The 21,968-nt window shown below is 36.0% G+C and overlaps 5 protein-coding genes across 5 annotated transcripts; all 5 read right to left on the minus strand.

Annotated features, from left to right (window-relative positions):
• Window positions 1-87: 87 nt before the first annotated feature.
• On the minus strand, window positions 88-5,261 carry MONOS_4698 (uncharacterized protein). The gene is made up of 2 exons (XM_067874792.1): window positions 1,183-5,261; window positions 88-1,077 (listed from the first exon to the last, which is right to left on the minus strand). Exons 1-2 carry the CDS (start codon window positions 5,143-5,145, stop codon window positions 193-195), a joined length of 4,848 nt encoding a protein of 1,615 aa, XP_067734312.1. The 5' UTR covers window positions 5,146-5,261; the 3' UTR covers window positions 88-192.
• A 245-nt stretch (window positions 5,262-5,506) lies between these two features.
• MONOS_17053 (putative UAA transporter family) lies at window positions 5,507-7,202 on the minus strand (the record flags this gene model as incomplete). The annotated part of the gene is made up of 8 exons (XM_067869935.1): window positions 5,507-5,957; window positions 6,014-6,088; window positions 6,162-6,337; window positions 6,449-6,519; window positions 6,577-6,647; window positions 6,700-6,893; window positions 6,963-7,085; window positions 7,178-7,202. 8 exons carry the CDS (start codon window positions 7,200-7,202, stop codon window positions 5,853-5,855), a joined length of 840 nt encoding a protein of 279 aa, XP_067734313.1. The 3' UTR covers window positions 5,507-5,852.
• A 246-nt stretch (window positions 7,203-7,448) lies between these two features.
• MONOS_4697 (uncharacterized protein) lies at window positions 7,449-12,510 on the minus strand (the record flags this gene model as incomplete). Its single annotated transcript, XM_067874791.1, has 3 exons — window positions 7,449-8,797; window positions 8,885-10,392; window positions 10,570-12,510. The coding sequence occupies 3 exons, from the start codon at window positions 12,508-12,510 to the stop codon at window positions 7,756-7,758; spliced, it is 4,491 nt and encodes a 1,496-aa protein (XP_067734314.1). The 3' UTR covers window positions 7,449-7,755.
• Window positions 12,511-15,208: 2,698 nt separating this feature from the next.
• On the minus strand, window positions 15,209-18,416 carry MONOS_16014 (alpha-glucosidase). Its single transcript, XM_067868923.1, has one exon. It carries the CDS (start codon window positions 18,373-18,375, stop codon window positions 15,643-15,645), a length of 2,733 nt encoding a protein of 910 aa, XP_067734315.1. The 5' UTR covers window positions 18,376-18,416; the 3' UTR covers window positions 15,209-15,642.
• A 166-nt stretch (window positions 18,417-18,582) lies between these two features.
• MONOS_16013 (beta-glucosidase) lies at window positions 18,583-21,639 on the minus strand (the record flags this gene model as incomplete). Its single annotated transcript, XM_067868922.1, has 1 exon — window positions 18,583-21,639. The coding sequence occupies one exon, from the start codon at window positions 21,637-21,639 to the stop codon at window positions 18,583-18,585; it is 3,057 nt and encodes a 1,018-aa protein (XP_067734316.1).
• Window positions 21,640-21,968: the final 329 nt, after the last annotated feature.

Here is a 21,968-nt window from a genome sequence, read left to right on the forward strand (position 1 = left end):
AACAGTTTTAAATGAATATCAAACACTTTGAATAATGTTATGGGAAATTCTACTGAAAGATGATATTTATAAAAAAAATAAGATAAATATAACCTGTTTTGAAATTTCCTTTTATTTTATATCTGTTGTAAAACTTAAAATGCAAAATAAAAAATTTGAAAAAATATCAAAACTGTTTTGAAATGAATTAGCTCATTCCATTATCAATGAATCTCCAAGTGATTTCACTGTGTTTGAAAGAGAATCAGGTCTTCGTTGCTTCGTCTTCTGATCATTATGTGCACGCTCTCCAAATGATGAGCGTGCCAATGATGCAGAACGAGAACTGGATCGAGAATGAGAAGGAGAATGTGAATGTGAACGTGAAAGAGAACGAGAACGAGAACGAGAACGAGATTGATGGGGATTTGTAGAGGGTGAAGTGCATGGCGAAGTGGAATAGAAGCGAGCAGGGTGTTTCGAAAGTGAATTGTGTTCCAAAGAGTCTTTTCTGTGAAAGCGCTTGTTAGGCGTGCGATCGCCTTCTTCATTCTGTTGGAATGAGTGCGATAGTCTGTTCTTCGGAAGCACTTTCACAGGAGATGGCCTTTTTGATGAGCATGTGATTCCTCCTTTCATATACTTCGGCTGTCCAATAGAGCGCAAAAACGCACTCCTCTCTCTGTCTACAAACATCAATTTGCCCATTCCTTCTATTCGGTCGAGCTCAAGCAGCGCTTTTTCGAGCTCTTTGCTTTTCTCTCTCATCTTCCTTCTTTCGGCTGCTTCCATTTTTTGCATTTCTTTCAGCTCTTCTCGCTCCATTTCGCTTCTTTCTTTCTTCTTTCTCTCCATTTCCTCTTTCAGCAACTCAATCCCAGTTTCTATCTCTGTGATGTCGTTTTCCCACAGCCTCTTCTTCAATGCTTGTTCTCTTTGTGAAACTTCACGCTTCATGTTGCGTTCCCACACAGCACTTTCTCTTTTCTCCTCACGCGCTTTTGTTGCCAATGCTTCCATCAGCGCATTTGGTCCGCGCCGCTGGTGGATTGCTTCAAGACGAGAGCGAAGAGAATCCAGCTCCCATCGATAGAAATTCTAGCATGAATAATTGGAGAGGTTAAATTTAACAAAGAAGGAATGAGATTTATTTGTAAAAATTTATAAAATAATTTGTATTGAAAAGACAGAAACTTCGCATACGTTCATAGTTCTCTTCATTGTCTGATTTCGTCCATATGAAAATTCTTCCACTTTCTGCTTTTTTCTTTTCTGCGCGTTGATCGCTCGTTGTTCGTCATCTGCATCGTGCGACATCCTCCTCAAGCGCTCAGCTGTCGTAGTGAAATGCAGCTGTTGCTTTGAAGGTGGATATTGCTTTGAGTATGACGAACGATCTTTCAAAGACATAGATTTCGTATTGGCCAACGGGTGAGGCATGCTGTTTGATGAGAGATATGTTTGTGAAGGAGCCATCATTGAAGAAGAGAGTGGCAATTGTGCTGGCATCTCCCAGCTGTCTTCGTCTCTCTTCTTCCGAGCATCAGCACTTCGCTTCCATTCATCTCTTGTTCTGTTAAGTCGACTGTCCTTCATATCCTCTTCTCTGAGCACATCTGATGAAACATGAGTTTGTTTCCATTCATCAACAGATTCGTTAAGCTTGTTCTTTCGTCGAGCGCTTTTGCTCCGTCGTTTGCGCGGAGGGCGATCTTCTTCCTTCGAAATGGACTTTCGAGGATGCGCTTTCTTTCCTTTAACTTTCGAACGTTCTTCTTCTTTTTCCGTACAGCGAAGAAACTTATTTTTCTCTCCTTCTTCCAATTCACTCGATGATCTTTTCCGATTGCTGCAACTTTTTTGTGTGTCTGTTTCATCTTCCATTCGCTCATTGTACTTCATCTCGGCTGGCCTGTCATCGCAGCTATGGATATCAGAATGATATGAATAAAGATCTGGTTCAGCTTGATAATCATAATCTTCTCTACGACTAATTTCAAACGGGCTTTCGGATCTTCTCTTTGTCTCTTCATCTGGCAGAAGTATCGGCTCATAGCTGGAAAGGCTGCTTTGTTTTCTGTGATGAATTGTAGAATGTTCATTTCGATGTTTTGGTACTCTTCGAACGTTGTGTGAATGGTATTCACTGTTTGTTGAATGGCTTCTGCTTCCTTTCAAAGAATTATTTTTATTCTGTGGGCAGCTTCGACTTCGCTTCCTGCAAGATTTTCCCTTATATTTAGGTCGTTCTTCTCTCACTCTGTCATCATCAGAAATCTGTTCTCGTTGCCTGTTGTCACGTTTCTTCTTTATTGTATTCTTTTTTGGAATATCTTCTTTGTTCTTTTGTTCTTCTTCAGTTTCTGCAACGTCAAGCACAACAATATGCGTGTGATGGATAACAGGCGACGAAACTACAGAATATCGAATTGGCTGGTGCTGATACTCACTCTCTGTTGGTGCAATGCGAATTGATTTCATTTCGCTTCTTTCTGTTTCTGATAACTCAAATTGTTTTTGAGCTTCCTCTCTTCCATCTGATACTCCTTCCTTTGAATTCAATTCAGTATTGAAATGATCATCTGTTATCTGACGGCGTTCTTGCTGTAAATCACATTGTTCTGTTGTATCGTTTGGTTCTTCATCTTTCTGCAATTCTTTGTTGCTTGAAGGTGTCAAAAGTTTTGCGCTTTCATCTTTTTTCAACGAAGGTGAAGGCATAAATCCTTCTTCATCTGTAATTTCCTCCTCTTCAGATCTTTTCTCGTTTGTATCACTGATCTCTTTTTTCATTCCTGTTGATGGTCCAAGTGTTTCGGCATCAAAGTCTTCTGGCTGTATCGTTTCAGCATCTGTGTCAAAATCTTCGTCGCTCGTTTCTGCATTGAATGCTCTCTCGTAATCCTCTTCAAAGGGATCTTCTTTCTCGCTTTTCGATTTCGTAGATCTGCTCCTTTTTTGTTCTTCGGCTCGATTCGATTTATGCCGACTTTGTGCTTCATTTTGTGCTTTAGAGTCTTTTGGATCATGCTCTTTGACTGCGATTTGCAACTCCTCCAAAAGTGAACGCCGTAGCAGCTCAACTGTTGCCTTCATAAACTTCAATACTTTCTCTTTCTTATTCTTCGTTTTCCGCTGTTCTCTGTTTTTTTCAGCTGCTTGCAATTTTTCAATCGATTTTTGTTGGAATGCTGCTTGTGCAACGGACATAGTTGGGGTGACAGCCGATGACTGCCGTGAATCAGACAAAGTTGTCGTTAGTGATGACCTTAACGAAGAGTCAAGAAACGAAAGTGCCATTGAATTAAAGTCATCCTCACTTTCATCCTCTTTTCTGCTGTAGCCGTCTCTGGTGCTGCTCTTCTTCTGCTTCACTTTCGTTTTGACAATCTCGTTATCAAAGTACTTCAGAAGTGAGTCGACAGATGTCATAGCCCTCTTTTTCGGGATGCTCCCTTCTTTCGCTTGCTGCTCGTTACTGTTTCCTTGTTGGATGAGCTGTTGCTCTTGCCCGCTCGAGTGGTGTGGAAAGATTGATGTGTTTGGAACGGAATATGGATGGGTGAAAAGTTGATGTTGCGCAGAGTCAATTTCTTTCCTGTTTTCTTCGCCAGCATAGCCAAGATAATCGATAACAGTACCACTTTGTAATTGCTGAGGTGATTGATAGTGAGGTGAATAAATGCAGCTGGCATTGTATTGACTATCAGCAGGGTAAACTGACTGTGCAAGGGGAAGAGCTTCGGGAGATGATGAAGAAAATAGAGTAGGTGAAGTGGAAGCTTGCGTTGGGATTGAAACAGCTTCAGAAGGCACAATGTTGTGTTGTGAAAATGGTTCACTTGATCTTAACGAATTGTGCGATTGATATGTAACAGGAAGAATAAAATTTGGTATCGTATGAGAAGGCTCAGGTAGTGAAGAAGTTGTCAATGAAGCATAATAGCTCGATGGTGGAGATCCTTTAATTTCAGCGCTATTGACGGAAGTTGCAGGCGAAGTTGATGCCAACAAGCACGGTGTGTCTGACTGACTTGACGAAGTCGATGATATAGATGAATGCATCGTGCTTATTCCAGCTTCTCTTCTTGCCAATCTAAGCATCATCCTCATTCCTTCGTCTGAACTTCCACCAATGTTATTTCGCAATATATTATCTGGCATGTCCATTCTTTGCTCAAAAGTGCTATGCTTTTTTGGTTGATAACCTGATGAAGGACTAGGGAGACTTGTTGAAGGAGCAGATTTCGTTCGAAAGAGCCTTGTATCATCTGAAATCTGAAATTGCCCTTCATTTTCATCTGCCTGCTCGGTTGAATCAAATGTCTGTTTTTGTATTTGCGAAGCTGGAGGATAGTTCTGTTGGAATTCTTTTCCATCAAACTCCACAGCCGGAAATGAAACTCCATTTGAAGTGGCTTCTTTGTTGAGCGAAGAAGATCCATTTGCTAAATATGAAGGAGAATGAATAAAAGATACATCAAATTGCTGGTGATCATGTAAACTTGATGGTGATGCATTCAACTGAGGAATTGTTTTGTATTTTGGTGATTCATTTACTGTGTAATTATCGGAGTAATTACTTGGAGCATCAATTAATGCAAAGGTTGGGTATGATTGATTATCAATCTGTGATTGTCCACCTGTAGATTTTTGTTGCGGTTCATCAAAAGCTTGGTGAAATGATTGCGTTTGTGGTAACTGTTTGTAAGGAATCGAAGATTCCGATGATTGATGTGCAAACAAATTTGAGGATGGAAGCTGAAGCTTGGGAATTTGATGTTTTTCGACAATAGATTGCTGATGTTGTTGCTGTTGTTGCAGTTCTTCTGTTTGATTGATGTTTTTATTTGATCTTGTTTTGTTATTTTTCTTCAATGACTTTAATGGGGAAAGCTCTTTAAAAATTGCATCCAAGCATCGTAAATCACCTTGTTCTCCTTTTGCTAAGGAATGAGCTTTTATATGATCAAGAGGAATTGAAGGAAACGAAGAAGAAAGATTATGAAGAAGAAGTTCATAGCATCGAACAATATTTTCATCAGTTCCACGTTTTGCAAGAAGTGTAGACGATTGACGCAATTCGTCAGGAATGGAACTTACAATTGTTTCAAAGGATTTCAAAAAATGAAAATAATAACTTATTGAATTTTGCCTTTGAGTCATTGTAAACAATCAAAATTGATATTTCTCTTCACAATTCAGCAATTAAAAAATGGATATAATGCACTTATAAAAAACGAAATTCGATGAAGTTGTCACTGCCTTTAAAATCACTTATCAAAAAACTGAAATTTGATCACTCAATAATTTATTACATGATTTGATCAAATGATAAACTGATGAGATGAATTCAAAATATTTGAGGTGCGTTTATCACAATTCTCTTATTGAGTTTAATTTTTGAGAGTGATTTTTTTATTTCCATTTTTTTCTCGTTTTTTTTTAAAAAAAAAAAAAATAATTGTGTAAATTTTTGAATTTGAAAATTTGCAATAAATAATTGCTTTATTTGTTAAAAAATTATTTTTCATCTCACTCTGATTCGAATGAAATAAAATTTCATATAATAGAAAAGGAAATTAAGCTTACATAACTTTAATAAAATGATTCAGTGATATTAATGAATCGAAATATTTAAGTGCAAAGCTTCAATAAATGCATAATAATTTAATCCAAAAATTTGTTCTCTTTGTATATGTCGAAGCAAATAAAGAAGATTCATTGCTCAAAAAATGTGAAATCCTGTAAAACTTTGTTGATTCATAGCAAAGATCCCCTGAGAATATGATTTGAAACTAACTGCAAGCTTAAATCATTTGTTTCAAATGCGATAAATATATATCAAGCTTCTTCTACACTGATGTTGTGATTTATACAGGTAAAATAGGTTTGGAGGTATTATTATCTGTTGAATGCTCTTCGGTTTTATCTCGATTCATTTCTGTGTTTCCCGCAAGAAATACAGCCACAAAAACCTGAAACAGAATTACTCTTTTTTAAAAAAAACAAACAAATAAACGTTGATGCAAACTATTATCAATCCCAAAAATTGCCTTTTTGTAACAGAATGTCCAAAGAATACAACAGATATAACGACAGATAAGCACTAAGCCGAATATTTGCACAAGGAAATATGTTCAAAATAAAAAATAAAAATTATAAACAAATAAATAGCAAACTTTTCTTAATGAAGTGACAACATTCTTCCACCAAATCCCATAATTCGTTTTTAAAGAAACAATTAAAAACTGCCCAAGTGTGTGAGATAATGTAGAAAACACAATTGTGAAAAATATATCCCAATGCTGAGTCATAACATTTATTGTTGAGATGATTGTTCCTGAAAATATCATTGCTATTACAGTTGTAAAAAAAAAAATATGAAAATACAAATTTTGAATCCATTTGAATATAATTTTTAAATTTTTGTATTGATTAGATTGCAAAAACGTGTAAAATATCATACCAATAAGATAAAGCAACGAAGAAAATGTCATTCCCCAAAACAATATGAAAGGAAAAGATCTTTGCTTTGTGCTGTGAAAAATATGTTTTTGAAGAAAAAGGTTGATAAGGATAAAAAAATTATCACACTCGGATTGTATCATCGTCGATTGCAGAGAATCAAATATGCAACTAATATTTATCGATCCAAGCATCATGGCCTGAAGATTTGCAAAATGTCAATCTTAATTCATTTAAATAACAATTTCACACAGCTCCTTTCCAAGTAAAACCTTTGCGAAGACCAATCTGTGACCTGTTTTCTGCTTCTGACTGAGTCGGTAATAAAACGGAGAGAAGCCCACTCAGCAATAAGAGAGACAATAAAACTTCTTTTAATGAATATCCAAAACAACAGTTTTTTCTGTTGTGCTTTTGAGAGTTTATCAAAAAAGATGCAGGCATTGCTAAATCGAAGAAAGAAAGAAATCATGCGCATAGAAAATAATATCATTGAATGAAATATGACAGCAAACCAATAAGTATTTTTGAGGATGAAAAAACCAACGTTAGAGGATATGAAAGATAGTTAACTGCGTCATATCCAAGAAATCCCGAGATACAAAACAGAGTACTGCATATCAGCGTCAAAAAGCATTCTTTTAAATTAATATCAAATAATTTTTCCTTTTTTTGGATCTGAATAGCTTTTGTTTTTCGAAATGTATTTTATTGAAAAGCTTGGTCATACTTACTGCAAAAACAAAAGCAGACATGGTGCATTCAAAAAATGTGATAAACATTACTACTCCACTTTTGTATTCTTTTCCAAGCGTAGTTGAGCTTCATTATGAAAAGAAAATCAATTTGAAATAAAAATTAAAATTGATCCAAATCAAACACTTTTTCTGACCAAAAAAAAGTCAACAATGAAACAACTAAAACTAGAATTGAATGCATTACAAAAGAAAAAGTGGAATGCTTTTTTAATTCAAAAATATTATTTTTCATTAGAAAAAAACTATTCTATGGTTATATTAAATTTTAATCGAATTTTTCAAAAAATACTCATAACTTGAAATGATGAAGTCAAATCATGATAATAATTTGATTAAAATAAAAATTCAAAAAAAAGATGCGTGATGATGCTCATAGATATAAAAAGCAGAAAAAAAACCTCAAAAAAGTTATTAAACAGACAAATATTCTACTTGAAAATAATCTCTAAAACTAAATTCATGTTTAAAACAAAGGGGTAAAAAAAAAAATTTTTTTTAAAAAATGAGAAAGACAAAAATTAAAAAATATATATATACTCAAAAGACTAAATCACTTTCTATCCATTTTTGAATATTTCTTTGAAAGCTTGTTAAAGTTTCTTATTCGGCAGCATGTAGTTATAATAACCAAAACAATAATCGCTAAAAATATAGCAAAAACAACGATGAAGGCCGTAAGGGTCTGTCTTGACTTCAGCTCTGCTTCAGTCAGCTGGCTCTTTTTGTTTCCCGGGTTGTCAGGATCATCCTCAGGCTTTGCTGGGTCGATGGGGTCAAAAGGCTCGGGGCCAGTGTAGTTCGAGAAGATGGGCACGGTGTCTACAAGTTTCTCTCCGTCTGAGTAGTGCAGGCAGAACGATATCTTGTCTCCTGCTCCCATCGACTTGATCACACTTGCAGGCATCTGCCCATGGGCCTTGATCGACGACTCGATTTTCGTGAAGGGGTATTCATACTCATCCACATCTCCGTCTTCACTCAGTTTTCTGCGGAAAGACAAAGAAGAAGCAGACAAGTGTGCAGCATCTGAAAGCGATGCCTTTGAGGCTGAAGCTTTCCTCGTGATCATTGCCTTCCATGTGAGGTTGCACGGCATGAACAGCAGACCCACAAAAACGAAATCATAGTTATCTCCATTCTGTGTCGAGTTGAATGCAAGGAGAATTGGCTCAAAACGAAAGCTGAACGACGAAGCAAATGCTGTGGAGTACGTTCTGACTCCGTCATTAGCCTCTGATGCTACCTTTGTCAGTGTGCAGTCTGTGTTCTCCAGCCAGAAGTTGCTGCCTCCTGTCGCAGACCCATCCCCACCTGCTGGAGGATACAGTGTCAGCACTGCTTCGTCTCTGCAGCGCACGTTTTTGCGGAACCAAAGCCAGTTCGGATCTTTTGGATCGTTGTTCAAGAAATTCATCTCGCGCAGTGTGATTGAACCTCCAGACACAAACAGAGCACCTGTACTGCAATTAACAAAGATGGTGTAATTCATCGAAGTGGAACAGTCTTTCAGCTTCATAAATCCTGTCTCCCACGAGCAGGCATATGTCTCATCGCTGTCTCCTTCGCCTTCTTCGTTTGTCTTCTTTGAAGCTCTAATGCGTATTTTTAACATTTATTGAATAAAAATTTTAAAAAGAATAAAAATACAATAATCAAATAAAATAATAAAAATAAAATACTTTTCATTGGATTGATTCTTGTTTTTAGCAAGAATTCCGCTAAATGTGCAATCTGTCATGACGACCTCATAATTCGCAACTGAAACTGGGCAGAATTCGACATCTGAGTCTGCTGTCGAATGCAAAGAGCAATTCGAAATGTTGACTTTGTTGAAGAATATGGAACTTGTTGGCTCATTCGAAGGTTTGCTTTGATTGCTGTTGTCTTCCCAATTCATTTCTCCGAATGAAGACTTTTTGCTGAAGGACTTTGGCAGCGCTCGAAACGCACTTGACGCTGAAGAAGCCATTCCATCAACAATTCCGCCTTCTTTCGTGATGTTTATGTTTGTGAAATTGCAAAATGAAAGCGTCAGATTAGCTTGGCTCGAGAGTTTTATGAACGATGTTTTCTCCAACCACAAATCCTTCACGGTGCAGTCTGTAAGTTCAAGTGAGCCAGAAGCCATGTTGATCACATTGAAGTTCAGTGATGTGTTTGTGGCATACTCAAAGCCACGAGAAAAGATACACCCAACAAAACTCAGCAATCCGCTGCTTCCCTTGAATATCTCACTCTGAGAAGATCTCAGCGGAACTGAAGAAACAAAATGGATCAGACCAAAAAAGACATTTCCTGTGCATTGAAACACAGCGTCCGTGTTGGCCAAATCTAACCCATTTCTTGCGGAGCTTGATTTCACAGTTGCATTTAAATCAATGGACCTTAAATCGTTTGAAGAAGATCGAATATCAATCTCATTGAAAATGAAGGACGTGTTGATTGAAAAAGAATCACATAAATAAATGACTCTTTGTTGTTTTGCCGTATTTGAATTGGTAGAAAACAGATTCTCATCTGCGTTTGCATTATGCGAAGTTGAGCTGACAGCACGCAAATGTGTAAGTGCGAATTTCAATGTTTTGCAGGGTGCATTGAAGGTTCCACAGAGCAGACTATCTTTCCCACTTGAGCTTGATGCAAAAACCACATTGTCCTCAAACATAAGCATGTTTAAAAGATCCGTGTCAGAAGTAAAAGCCTTTGCATCTTTCCCAAAGATCGCATTTGTAATGTTGAATGCTTCAGAATTCATAAAGTCCTTCATGTCGAAGTGCAAAAAATCTACCGCTTTCGATAGATCGTATGCAGATAAGAACATATCTCTTCCAATTGTTGCATTGTTCCCGGCGAGTGTGCAGGAAGTGAAAAGAAAATACACAGGACTTGACGGAAAGTCGAAGAACAGCCCGCCTCCTTTCCCGCTTCCAGAACTTTTCGAAGTGGACGCAGCGCACTTTTCTAATCGAGTGTTATTCAAAACAAAAGAGCTTTCCTTCGCAGCTGCAAAATACAACGCTCCACCAGCTGCCCTGCTGGTTGCATTTATAGATTCAAAAATTGCATTTGAAAATGTTATTTGTGCTTGGCAATCGCTTGAAGTCTCGACAATTCCTGTATTGTTCGTTGTACTTTCAATGTTTGTGAAGTTTGTTGAAAATACACCAAGTATAAAAGGTGAAGACTTCTAAGAGAGAAAAAAAGCACCACAAAATTAGAAAGTCAAAATTGAAGATATTTATGAATTTAATACAAATAATATAAAAAAAAATTATAATCAAATTTCAATAGTTATTATGAATCAAAAGCAAAAGCAAAAATAATAAAATTAAGTATTGCGAAAATTATTTTTTAATTTGCATACAGTTGAATCCAGTTTGAAAATAGATGACTGAGATAATCCCAAAGACAAAATCCTTGTTTGTGTCATGTTGATAATTCCGAATGATAGAACAAACAAAGAATGGGTTGAAGGAGTGCTTTTCAAACTCGTTTCTGAGCCTTGAATGGTCACTTTATCAAATATTGCTTTGTTGCTGCTAATGTCCGCAGAAGCAGATGATGGTGATGACATCTCCATTATGTACACACCTGAGGAAGCAGAACTGTTGTCTAAATGCAAAGTCAGAAGACTCAGCAAAACACTTCCTTTGTTCAAATGGAAAAGAGGAGAGGAATAGCCCAATGACTCAGTTGATATCACGCTTTGTGACTGAGAATACCCATCAATTCTAACAGCTTTATTTGTAAGATCGACCGTTCCTTTCTCTTTAAGCATCCCACTGTTAATATGAATTTCTGGTTCCATAAGCGGATGAGACACTTCAATCACATGAGAAATGCTAGCGCACGGAGTCTGACCCATTCCGCAATTGTTTGCTGTATCAGAACCATTTGAAGCAACAATGAATATATAGCTTGGTACTGAACTTGAAAAATCATTCTTTCGTGCCTTCACTCTTGGTGTGTTGCTTGTTGAATAACTGGAGTTGAAGAGTCCAGAAACATTCTCCAGTGCATAGTCAATATAAACGTCAGTCCCATCTCCTTCATTTTCCCGGAAAAAACAGAATCTAAACCCGTGATCATAATTAACTTTTTGCGAAATTGAATTTATAAAAATTCCTCCACCTTGTTTAGATGATTTGCACCTATAAAAAAAGCATTCCTTAACTGTGTCTGTTTCTCTATAAAAGTCACAAATATACATTCCCCCACCATAATAATTAGTGCAACGACATTCCACAAATGTCAAGTTTTGGCATTCTCCAATTTTTGAATAAGTAAAATATTCCAATCCACCACCATTACTGTGACTAGAGCAGGATTGAAATTTAGAATCTTTTATGATAGTTTTATTTGCGTAATAAATGTGAACAGCTCCTCCATTGCTAGAGTATCCAGTGCAGTGGCATGACGAATAACTGTTGTTTGTTAAAATCACCTGTTTCTCACCTGCATTCCAAATTGAAATTGCACCCCCATCATCCGAAGATGTGCAATTAATAAAAGAACAACCTTGTGCAGTTAGCGTTACACTTCCATTCACAAATAAAGCACCTCCTCGATTTTTTGAAATGCAATCAATGAATGAATCATAAGTGAACGTCGAATCAGTTTTAATGTCTTGATGAGTGTTCCAATTTGCATTCAAATGAGTGAAAGAACTATTAAAAACGTTGAATGTGTTTGTCGTAGGAAATCCACCAAATATTGTTCCATCAAATACATCGCTTGATCTCTCACAATGAATATTCATAACATTCAAATCATTAAAATAAAAAGGATCACGAAATTCTTCATTTGACGAAATGTTTTTAAATTGGCATCCACAAATATTCGTTTGTAGTCCTTTTCCAGAACTTATTAATGAGTTTTGGTGCAGAATTATATCAAAAATATTGCTTTCACACACCTTGATCTCGCAAGCAGAATTTTCCCCTTTAACTAATGCTTTGCAAAATACACTATTTGATTGTTTTCTCGAAATTGATATATTGTTCATGATGATCGCAGAAGAAGAAGTAATCGGAGAAAAAAGTGGCTTTTGTGAAAGCTGAAAGTTAAAATGGTTTAAGTAAATGTTTGATAATGCATCTACTTGCATCGTATAATTAGAATGACGAAATTCTGCAGTCAAATAATTGAGAGTTACTGAAGAATTCTTCAAAAGAAATGTGGTATTTATTTTTTGAACATTGGAAGTCATTTCATCGGGAATACTCAATACCCTAGCAAAAAGGAAAGTTGCTACAATTAGAATACTACGAACATTTAGCAATAAATAATGTTCCGCACAAGTCATGGATTTTTTTGGCTTTAATGTTGTTGTGATCAAAAATGATCTTGAATAACAATATAACGGGAACAATTTTGGTTTTTTTTTGAAATAAATGATGAAACGAAAGAAATTAATTAATTCAATGTATTTGAGTGAACATGAGTAACTAATTGACTTTCGGCCGAAATTTTTGTGATTGGTGAAGTGATAATAAATGCAACCTGTTAAATAATAGCATTCACGAAGTTTTTTCTTTTGTAATAAACAACTAATAAAAATTATAATTATTTCGTTTTCTTGGGGTTAAAAAATATCATCTTTAATTTTTAAAAAAAAAATCTCGATTATTCATAACCATGGAAATATTTTCAAGAACAAAAGATAAAAAAAAAATTTTGACTTGTCGGTTTAGAAAATAACTTCCCCGAAGCCATTGCAAATCAGCGAATATTTCAAACAAAATAATGAACTTGATTTATAAATAAAACCCAAGGTGATGAGATGAAAAAAAAGTAATAATAGCATTTATCAGTATACCAAAAAAAAAAAAGAAAAAGAAAAAGAAAAAAATAAAAATTGAATTTTAAAAAAAGAATAATTATCCAATTTCCTCTATCAGTTTTTAAATAAATTATCATTAATTGAAAGTAAAGTTTTCGACAAGTGAGATTATTTTTTATATTATTGTCAATTGACTTTCACCACAACTTTGTTCAATTCAGTTTGTTTATGCTCTTGTAATTTTTGGAAGAATATGTTTGGAAATTTTAAGGTTATTTCAAAAAAATTTTTTATTAATAAATTTTTTGTGTCGATAAGCTTTTTTCTTGATTTTGTGGATTTTTTCAATCTGCTGATTACAGTGACATATTTATCAATTATTTGGAATTATCTGTGATAATTTACTTTCTTTGTTATATGTGTGATTATTTAAGGAATCATTTCTTTATTCGGAGGATTGTTTTTTCGAAAGTTTCATTTCTTTGGAGTGGTACTATTGTTTCAACAGAAAAAAAAGCATGATAATTGCAGAAAATAATGATGTTTTAGATAATATTCATCATAAAAGTATCTTCGAGAAAAGAAAAAACTTTTTTGTGTTAACTTATCAATAATCAAGGTGAATTCTCAAACCGAAATTATTGAATGAAAAAAGATGGATTCAAAAATAATCACACATGTTCATAAAATCCAAAGTGAAAGATTTAGAACAAAAAAGAAAAAAAGAAAGACTTTTAATTAATCTTCTTTCACTCAGATATATTTATCCACCTTCAATTTAGATTTTTTCAAAAACTCTATTTTTTGTTGGAAAATATTTGACAATGGTCATTCTTTTTGAAAAGTCACAAAAGTTTAATTGACAAGTTGAATTCACATACTTGTTATTCGTTTAATACCTTCAATTGAAGTCCACATTAAAGTTATATTCCAACCGATGACAATTTTTAAATATCTTTTATTCTATCTTTGTATAACGATATAACGAAAAGAGTTTATTGAAGGAATTAATCAAAAAATCAAATGTCTTGTTGAATATAGAAATAAAACATTTGCAATTCATCCAAATAAAATAACCTAAATGATAAGCCAACAAATGAAACGAATGAACCAATTAATTCTTTCCCAAAATTTCAAGGAAAATTATCAATGAATGAAGTTTCTTACCAAAAATTCGTAACAATAAATGAATATAAACTGTTCACGAGCATGAAAAGTTTTGAAAGAAGTGGGTTAATCACAACTTTAAGTAACATTCAGAAACTCGTTTTTTTTCGGATTTTTTGTGATAGAATGATTTAATATCAAATAATAAAACATGCTAGGGGTGAATTTTCCATATTTAGAATACTTTTTTTTCAATGAAAAAAATCAAATTTTCGAAAATATTATGGTTATGATCAAAAAAATTACAAAAATTTTATTTTGAAAACTGAACGATTTTTGGAAATTTCATATTTTGGTACAAAATTATTTGTTAGAAAAAATCTTTCGATTCAAATGAAGTGAATTAAAGAAGTTTGAAGTTCATATTTGAATGTTTTGTAAAGTTTTTAGTAATAAAATGAAGTGAAAATGAACTTCTCGGGTTTCGTTCTGCTTTAGGGTTTTCCTTCGAATCGAAATATTAGGTTTTAAGGTTTGCATTTTATTTTTATTCATTTTTTTTATAAATAGGGTTAGGGTTTCAATCAAAAAACACTTTTTCACACATCAAAAACGTGTGTTTCAACGTTAACGCAAGATGAAAGGTGAAAATAATAAATATAAAAATGAATTGAGAATTTTTGTAATTTTCTTTTTATATAATAAAAAAAGAAAGCTAAGAATTATATAAAATTTATTAAAATAATTCTTTAAAAAAGTTGATTTTTAATTTAATTATTAGAAATTAGTTTGATCATAACCATAATATTTTCGTAAATTTGATTTTTTTCATTGAAAAAAAAGTATTCTAAATATGGAAAATTCACCCCTAGCATGTTTTATTATTTGATATTAAATCATTCTATCACAAAAAATCCGAAAAAAAACGAGTTTCTGAATGTTACTAAAAGTTGTGACTTGCCAAGCCAAAGATAGATTAGAAAAATCAGAAGAAGCGTCATAAAAAAGTGATGGAAATGTTTTGTGTGCATTTATGAATATTCAAAACCCATATTCAAACCGATGTTTTTTGTATAAAAAAAATGATTTCAATAGTTATTACCCTATGTTCAGATTTTGCAAATGTGTTTGTTGGATTTTTTTTTCTATGCGATTTGATACATCTTGAAAAAATGGATTATTTGAATGTGTTAAATAGTGTTTTCAGAAATAAATAATGAAATAAATAAAAGGGATAACTTCTCATTAAAATACGTGAATACAAAAAAATTAAACTAAGAGTTATCTCCATATCAAGGAAAATAAAATTGTAAAGTGATTGATACTACGATCTGGGCACAGATACATAGACAATTCATATGCTTTAAAAGCATGAAAGATGTGAGAATGTTTTCCACAATTTCAGTTGTAATATTCACTTGAATAACGATGTGGTCAAGTAAAATTGTATTTAAATTGTTCATCTTTTTCAAATAAAAATTTACAAATGCCGAAATCCTTAAATAGCTTTGTAATTACTTTTCATATAAATGTTTACATGTATGATATTCACTCTTCATTCAATCCTCTTTTCGCAAATGACTTCTTCCCAAAAGTTCGCCACCAAAGCCCCAATATACTACAAAAGAAGACAAATGCGATAATGATTGTTAAATAATCCCTTCCCACCCCAACAAAGGATGCAATTTCTCCACTCAAAATATACAGGTTGAATTCTTGGGTCAGTTTCCATTCATTATGCGATTTAACGCTTTTCCTACGAATAACAAGGACATTATTAGAAGAATCATAATGAAAAGTTGATGATCGCATGTCAGAAAAAAGAATAGCTGTCGTCTGCACATCTAATCCCAATATACGAATTTCATCTACAACCTGATTTGTAAAATATCCAAGTGATCGCGTAGATGCTCTGAATATTCGAACATTTTTTTTATGCTCAGAAAGCATTTCAAAATCAACAACTGTCTTTGCACAATCCCCTTTATCGTCCATCGAGTCTCCATCATCAACGGTTACTGATCCTTTTGCTCTTCCATCATATCCTAATGCAACCACTACAGTCAGTGGACTGTTCCTCATATTCATGAGAGTTGAGTCTGTGTGGTTCTGCTTTGTGAAAATATACCCTCCTCGAATGTGCACTGGTATTGTGCTTATGTTTGCTTTTATTGTGACATTAGAAACTCCTTCTGAACTCACTGTTAGGTTTATTCCTTCAAAAGGCGGACGGTCCTCTCTATTTTCGTTTGCGTCATTCACCTCTAATTCTTTAGCCTCCCTTCCGGTCCAGTAATCATACCACCTGCTATGAGGAAAATAGCAATCAGATACGAAATCGTTTTTTTCATCCAGAACAGGAGAAATTAGAAGCGCATCGCCAAGCATCGCTTGCTTGTCTATCTTCCTGCAATTCACATCTTCTGGGAATTCCATTGCAAGCGGACGGACCATTGGAATCCCTTCGTCATGAGACTGATGCATCAAAGTATACCAGTAGCTCTGAATTTTTTGTCTTTCTCTCAAAAATTTGAGATTGTACGATGAAAATGGCTCACCAAAACGGTAAAATTCTTGAGGACGCGTGCCCCATGCCCTGTGATTTCTGAAAAAGGGATATAAAAAAGTTGCAGTCGAAACCCAGCGAGTGAAAAGCCGGCTATCTGCATTTTTGTAAAACCCTGCAACATCGCACCCAACAAACGGCAATCCAAACAACCCTGATGAAAGAATCCCGCTTATAGAATCATAAAGATCGGAAGAGTTTGCCTCGTTATCGCCAAGCCAGATAAAATTCGTTTTCCCGCTACCAGCATAAGAGGCACGCGATAATATAAACGGGCGTTTGCCTGGATAAACATTTTGGAGAGACTTTGAAGTATGCAAGTTTTCATAATGAGCGTATAGATTGTGAGTTAAATAATAAGGACCCATTTCCGTCAACGCATCTGGAGGAGGTGCCTGTACATTCAGAACATCAGGAATCCAAGCATACTTCGTTTCTTCTTCGTCCTTTTCGCATTCTCCCTTGCAAAAATTAGAAATTTCATTCATATCGGTCCACAGGCCATCCAATGACAGCTCCCGGACAAACCTTTCTATCCATTGGATCCAGTATGCCTCGCCTTGCTTTGAAGTGAAATCTGGAAAAATTGTTCTGCCAGGCCAAACTTTACCAATAAAAGGTTTGTTTGTTCGATTGAGAATGTATCCTTTGCTTTTGATAAGATCATCATATGGCCTGTAGCCTTCCTCCACTTTAACGCCTGGATCAATAATTGCAACGTAATGAATTCCTCGATTTTTTTTTATGTCTTTGATAAATTCAACAAATTCTTCTCTAGGATATTTCTCTGGATCTGTTGTGAACAATTTCTTTTCATCCATATAATCAATATCCGCCCACATAACATCCAGAGGAAATCCGTTCTTTTCGTAATCTTTAACAACTTCTTTCACCACACTTAGATTCTTGTAGCCCCAAGCACATTGGTGGATTCCTGTTGCCCACTGAGGCACAAGAGCAGGCTTTCCGATCAAATCTGTGTATTGTTTTATAACATCTTTCATCGTTGGTCCCAGGAAAATAAAAAAATCCAATCTTTCACCTGCCATTGCTCGATACGTCATCCAACCGTTTTGTAATTCAACTTGCATAGGTGCACTGTTGAAGAAAAAAATGCCATGAGACTTTCCATCTGGGCGAACTTCAATGTGGAATGGATGATATCCATAAAGATTTTGATCGTCAGCTGGAGTTCCTCTATCAGCAGAATTAATTGTATAATTAAATGGATATTTCAAAGCAAATCTAGAACGCCTTTGCCCAAGTCCATAAATTACAGGATCATTTCCGATTGTAGTTGTTAATGATAAAAATTGATCTTCAAAGACCAAAGGATGTTCCCTTCGGAGGGAATGCGTATCAAAAATAATCTCTCCCGAATCTTTTCTTTTTATCATTATCCCTCCATTTTCTGGAAATTCAAAATCATATTGCGCATTTTTTATTGATTTTTGAGTTTCTGAATCTTGTAGAACACCAGGAATACTTACATATTCTTTTTGTGGATCGTAAAATTGCACACGAACGCAATTTTCTGTTACGTTAATTATTTCAAAATCTATTTCTTTTGGATCAGGTGGATATGGACCTTTTCCTGAAACAAGAGAAAACGTTCCCTTAAAGCCCAGATTCGTTTTCTGCATGGATCTCGAATAAATTAGATCATGTGTTGAGTAAATAGACAATAGTAAAATCAACAATAGATCAATTGCCATCCTCACAACTACAATCAGAAATTATCGAAAGATCTACATTTGTGAAATAAATATTCTTTGCAATTAAATCCTTGTTCAATTTCACATATGTAAAATCCGATACAATTTTATATAAACTAGCATTATGTAATCATCCAGATTTATAAAAATCAATAAAATTATTCAAAAAACTCCTCAAAAATGTAATCAAACATGTAGAAAAATAACTTATCCCTTATTACAGAGATCAACGATTTGATTCAATGCCTCGAGATCTGGAACACCTCCGTACATCATTAAAGAACGCAATGGTGTCATTTCAGCCCATTTCCCCATTATTTTATAATTAGCTTCTTTTGTTGGTGCGAGCATGATCTCTTCGCTCATCGAGTTTACAACCTTTTCAAATAGCTTTTTCCCTTCTTCTGTTTCTTTCACTTCACCAAGCGACGTGTGAATAGTAAACTCGCCTGGTTCTACTTTCTTATTGCCGATAATCCTTTTTGACACATCGTCCATCATCAGAAGGGCAGAAAAGAGAGGCTGCTTCCAATCATTCGACGTTATCCTCCCGTAGCAGCCACACGGATCAAGCACCATCGCATTGGCAACCGGTGGATATTCTGCAACAGCCAGCAACGACGAATCCTCCTCTTCTTTCTCTTCTCCTTTTTCTTCTCCCTTTCCTTTGCCCTCTTTGCCCTCTTTGCCATCTTTTCCGTCTTTGAAGCTAAACTTCCACACCCTTCTGGATGTGTTCTTGTGTGCTGTGGTGAAGCAGATGCAGTCGCGGAGTGGCAAACAGCGGGAGCTCCCGCCGACTTTGAAGATGTACTCGCCACTTTCCAAGAGGCGTCTCTTCAGCAGCGGGTGGTAGTAGCACAGCTCCTCTGCGCTGACTGCAAGCTGCACAGCTCTTTTCTCGCCTGGCTGGAGCTGCTTCACTTTTGTAAATGCTTTCAGTTCGTGGAACGGCTGCGGGATGGTCGAGGAGTGCTTGTGCGACACATACAGCTGCGCCACTTCATCCACTGCGTATTTGCCTGTGTTCCTAATAGAAAAACTAACGATGATTGTGGGATAAGTTGATGTTGCAGTCGAAGAAGAAGGAGAAGAAGGAGAAGTAGTAGAGGATGATGATGACGACGACGATGAAGACGAAGAAGAAAGAGAAGAGCACATCGAAGTCAAATTAGATTCATGAACAGGACCAGCAACAGTAACCTTCATGTCTTCATAGACAACGCTACTGTAAGTCAGCCCGAACCCAAACGGAAACAGCACGTTTCCTTCCAAAGGCTCCTTCTTCATCGCCTCTTCTACACTGCAGGCAAAGTCAAAGTTCTCGTCGTCGTCGCCTGCCACCAGCGAGTCGTAATACCGATAGCCCACATAGAACGACTCGCTGTATGTGACCTCCTGCGGCCCCATCGGAAATACGCGGTAGGTTGGCGTCGAATCCACAGAAAGCGGCCATGTTTCGCTCAGCCGCCCCGCAGGAGAAGTGACGACGAATGGGGCAGACGCAACAGGCGCAGAAGACGCATTAGACGCAGCAGGTGCAGCAGGCACCCATTCAGCCTGCTCTCTTTTGTGGATGAACAACATGCGAGCGAGTGCTTCGCCGTAGCCTTCTCCCGCCAAATGACAGCACACCACAGAGTCCACGTCGCGCAGCCACGGCAGAAGAACAGGCGATCCCACACACAAAACAACACATATGCGAAGCTTTAAGTAAGATGAACTGCCTTCAGTTGAAGAAGAAGAAGAAGAAGAAGAAGAAGAAGAAGATGATGATGATGATGATGATGATGATTTCGAGCTACAATTCAAATCTTTCCATGCTTTTTTAATCTGAATGATTTCTGCAATCAATTCATTTTGGGAAGCAGGCAAATCTAAATTCTCCCTGTCAAATCCCTCAGACTCATCAGCCTCGTCCATTCCCGCAAAAAACACAAGATCAACACTTTTATGCTTTTCTTGCTTCGTTTTGAGAATATCTAGCACTTCTTCTCTTCTCTTCGCCAGCTCACTCTCATACTCAATCCCTTCTTTGGTGCCTGCACAGCTTCCGCAGTACCCGCGGCAATACTCAAAAGCAGCGCCTCTTTTCTCCAAAGCCTCCACAAACGTCTGCTTCTCACGTGGGCGTACAATTGAACTGCCGCAGCCCTGGAAACGCGGGTGATCATGGGCAAATTCTCCCACAGCAATCAAATCAGGAGCAGGCTCATTTTTGCTGTCTGAGTCTTCCTCAGCTCCAGGGAAGTCAATGAAGGTTGAGAGTGGAAGCATGCTGCGATCATTCTTCATCAGCACCGTTCCTTGGATGGCTGCTTCGATGGCAAGGTTGTGATGTGCCTTCCAGTTGCATTTCGCTATTTTTTCTTGGTCAATTGCATCTTTCACAGAAGAGTGGCTGAATTTCTTTACAAGCTTTAGAACATTTGCACATGCGCTGTCAAGATCCTTTTCATCAAGGGCTCCAGATTTGACTGCATCAACTATTGATTTGTCTCTTATTCCATTAGATGAAGGCATTTCAAGATCCAGCCCTGATCTTATACCTTTAACTCGATCTACAACTGCTCCCCAATCAGAAACCACACATCCATCAAATCCAAACTTTTGCCTAAGTACTTCCGATAGCAAAAACTTGTTTTCGCTGCTAAGTGTACCATTTATACGATTGTAACTACACATTATTGAAGCAGGTCTTGCGTTCTTCACTGCAATCTCAAAAGGCCGAAAATAAATATCATGAAGTGCTCTGTCATCAGCTGCTGCACTGATATTAAGTCTGTATGTTTCTTGATTATTTACAGCAAAGTGTTTTAAGCATGAAGCAATCCCAACTGACTGACATCCATTGATAAAACTCGAAGCAATGCTTCCTGCTAAAAGTGGATCTTCTGAATAATACTCAAAGTTTCTTCCACCAAGAGGAGATCTCTTGATATTTATTGCTGGTCCAAGAATCATTCCTATGTTATATGCGTTGCATTCTTCTCCAATCGCCTCTCCAACTTTCGATACTATTTCAAGATCCCAAGTACTCGCAAGAGATGATGCTGTTGGAAAGCAGGTTGATGGCAACGTTGGCTCTTTAGTTCTGAGTTCTGGATCGGGATTTTCAAAGCGCACTCCATGCGGTCCATCTGACATTCGGAGAGGAGGAATTCCAGCATGAATAATCGATTTTGTATTCCAATTATCCGCTCCGCTGCATAAGCAAGCCTTTTCTTCGATTGTTAACTTTTTCAATATTAATTCGACTTCCATTTCATAAAACCTGAATTATATTTTATGATAGTGCACAAATTATTTTCTATTCCTTCCAAGAAATATGAAAAACGATCAACGAATAGAAAAATATTATTTATTATATCTGAGATCGAAAAACGAATGAATAATTACAAAAGAACAAAAGCTTCACTCTCTCAAAAAATTGTTTCATATATAATTCTAAAAAATCATTTGCATTTTTCTGATAACTGCAGGCAATTGGATGATAATTTCAAAAAAGAAATTTCATAGTTTCAATCTATAAATTTAATTGTGACTCATTGAAATTTTGTTGAAAATCAGAAGCTTATAATACTATTATGTCA

Source organism: Monocercomonoides exilis (genome assembly GCF_001643675.1).
Source record: "Monocercomonoides exilis strain PA203 chromosome Unknown scaffold5-2102611, whole genome shotgun sequence".
NCBI lineage: Eukaryota > Preaxostyla > Oxymonadida > Polymastigidae > Monocercomonoides > Monocercomonoides exilis.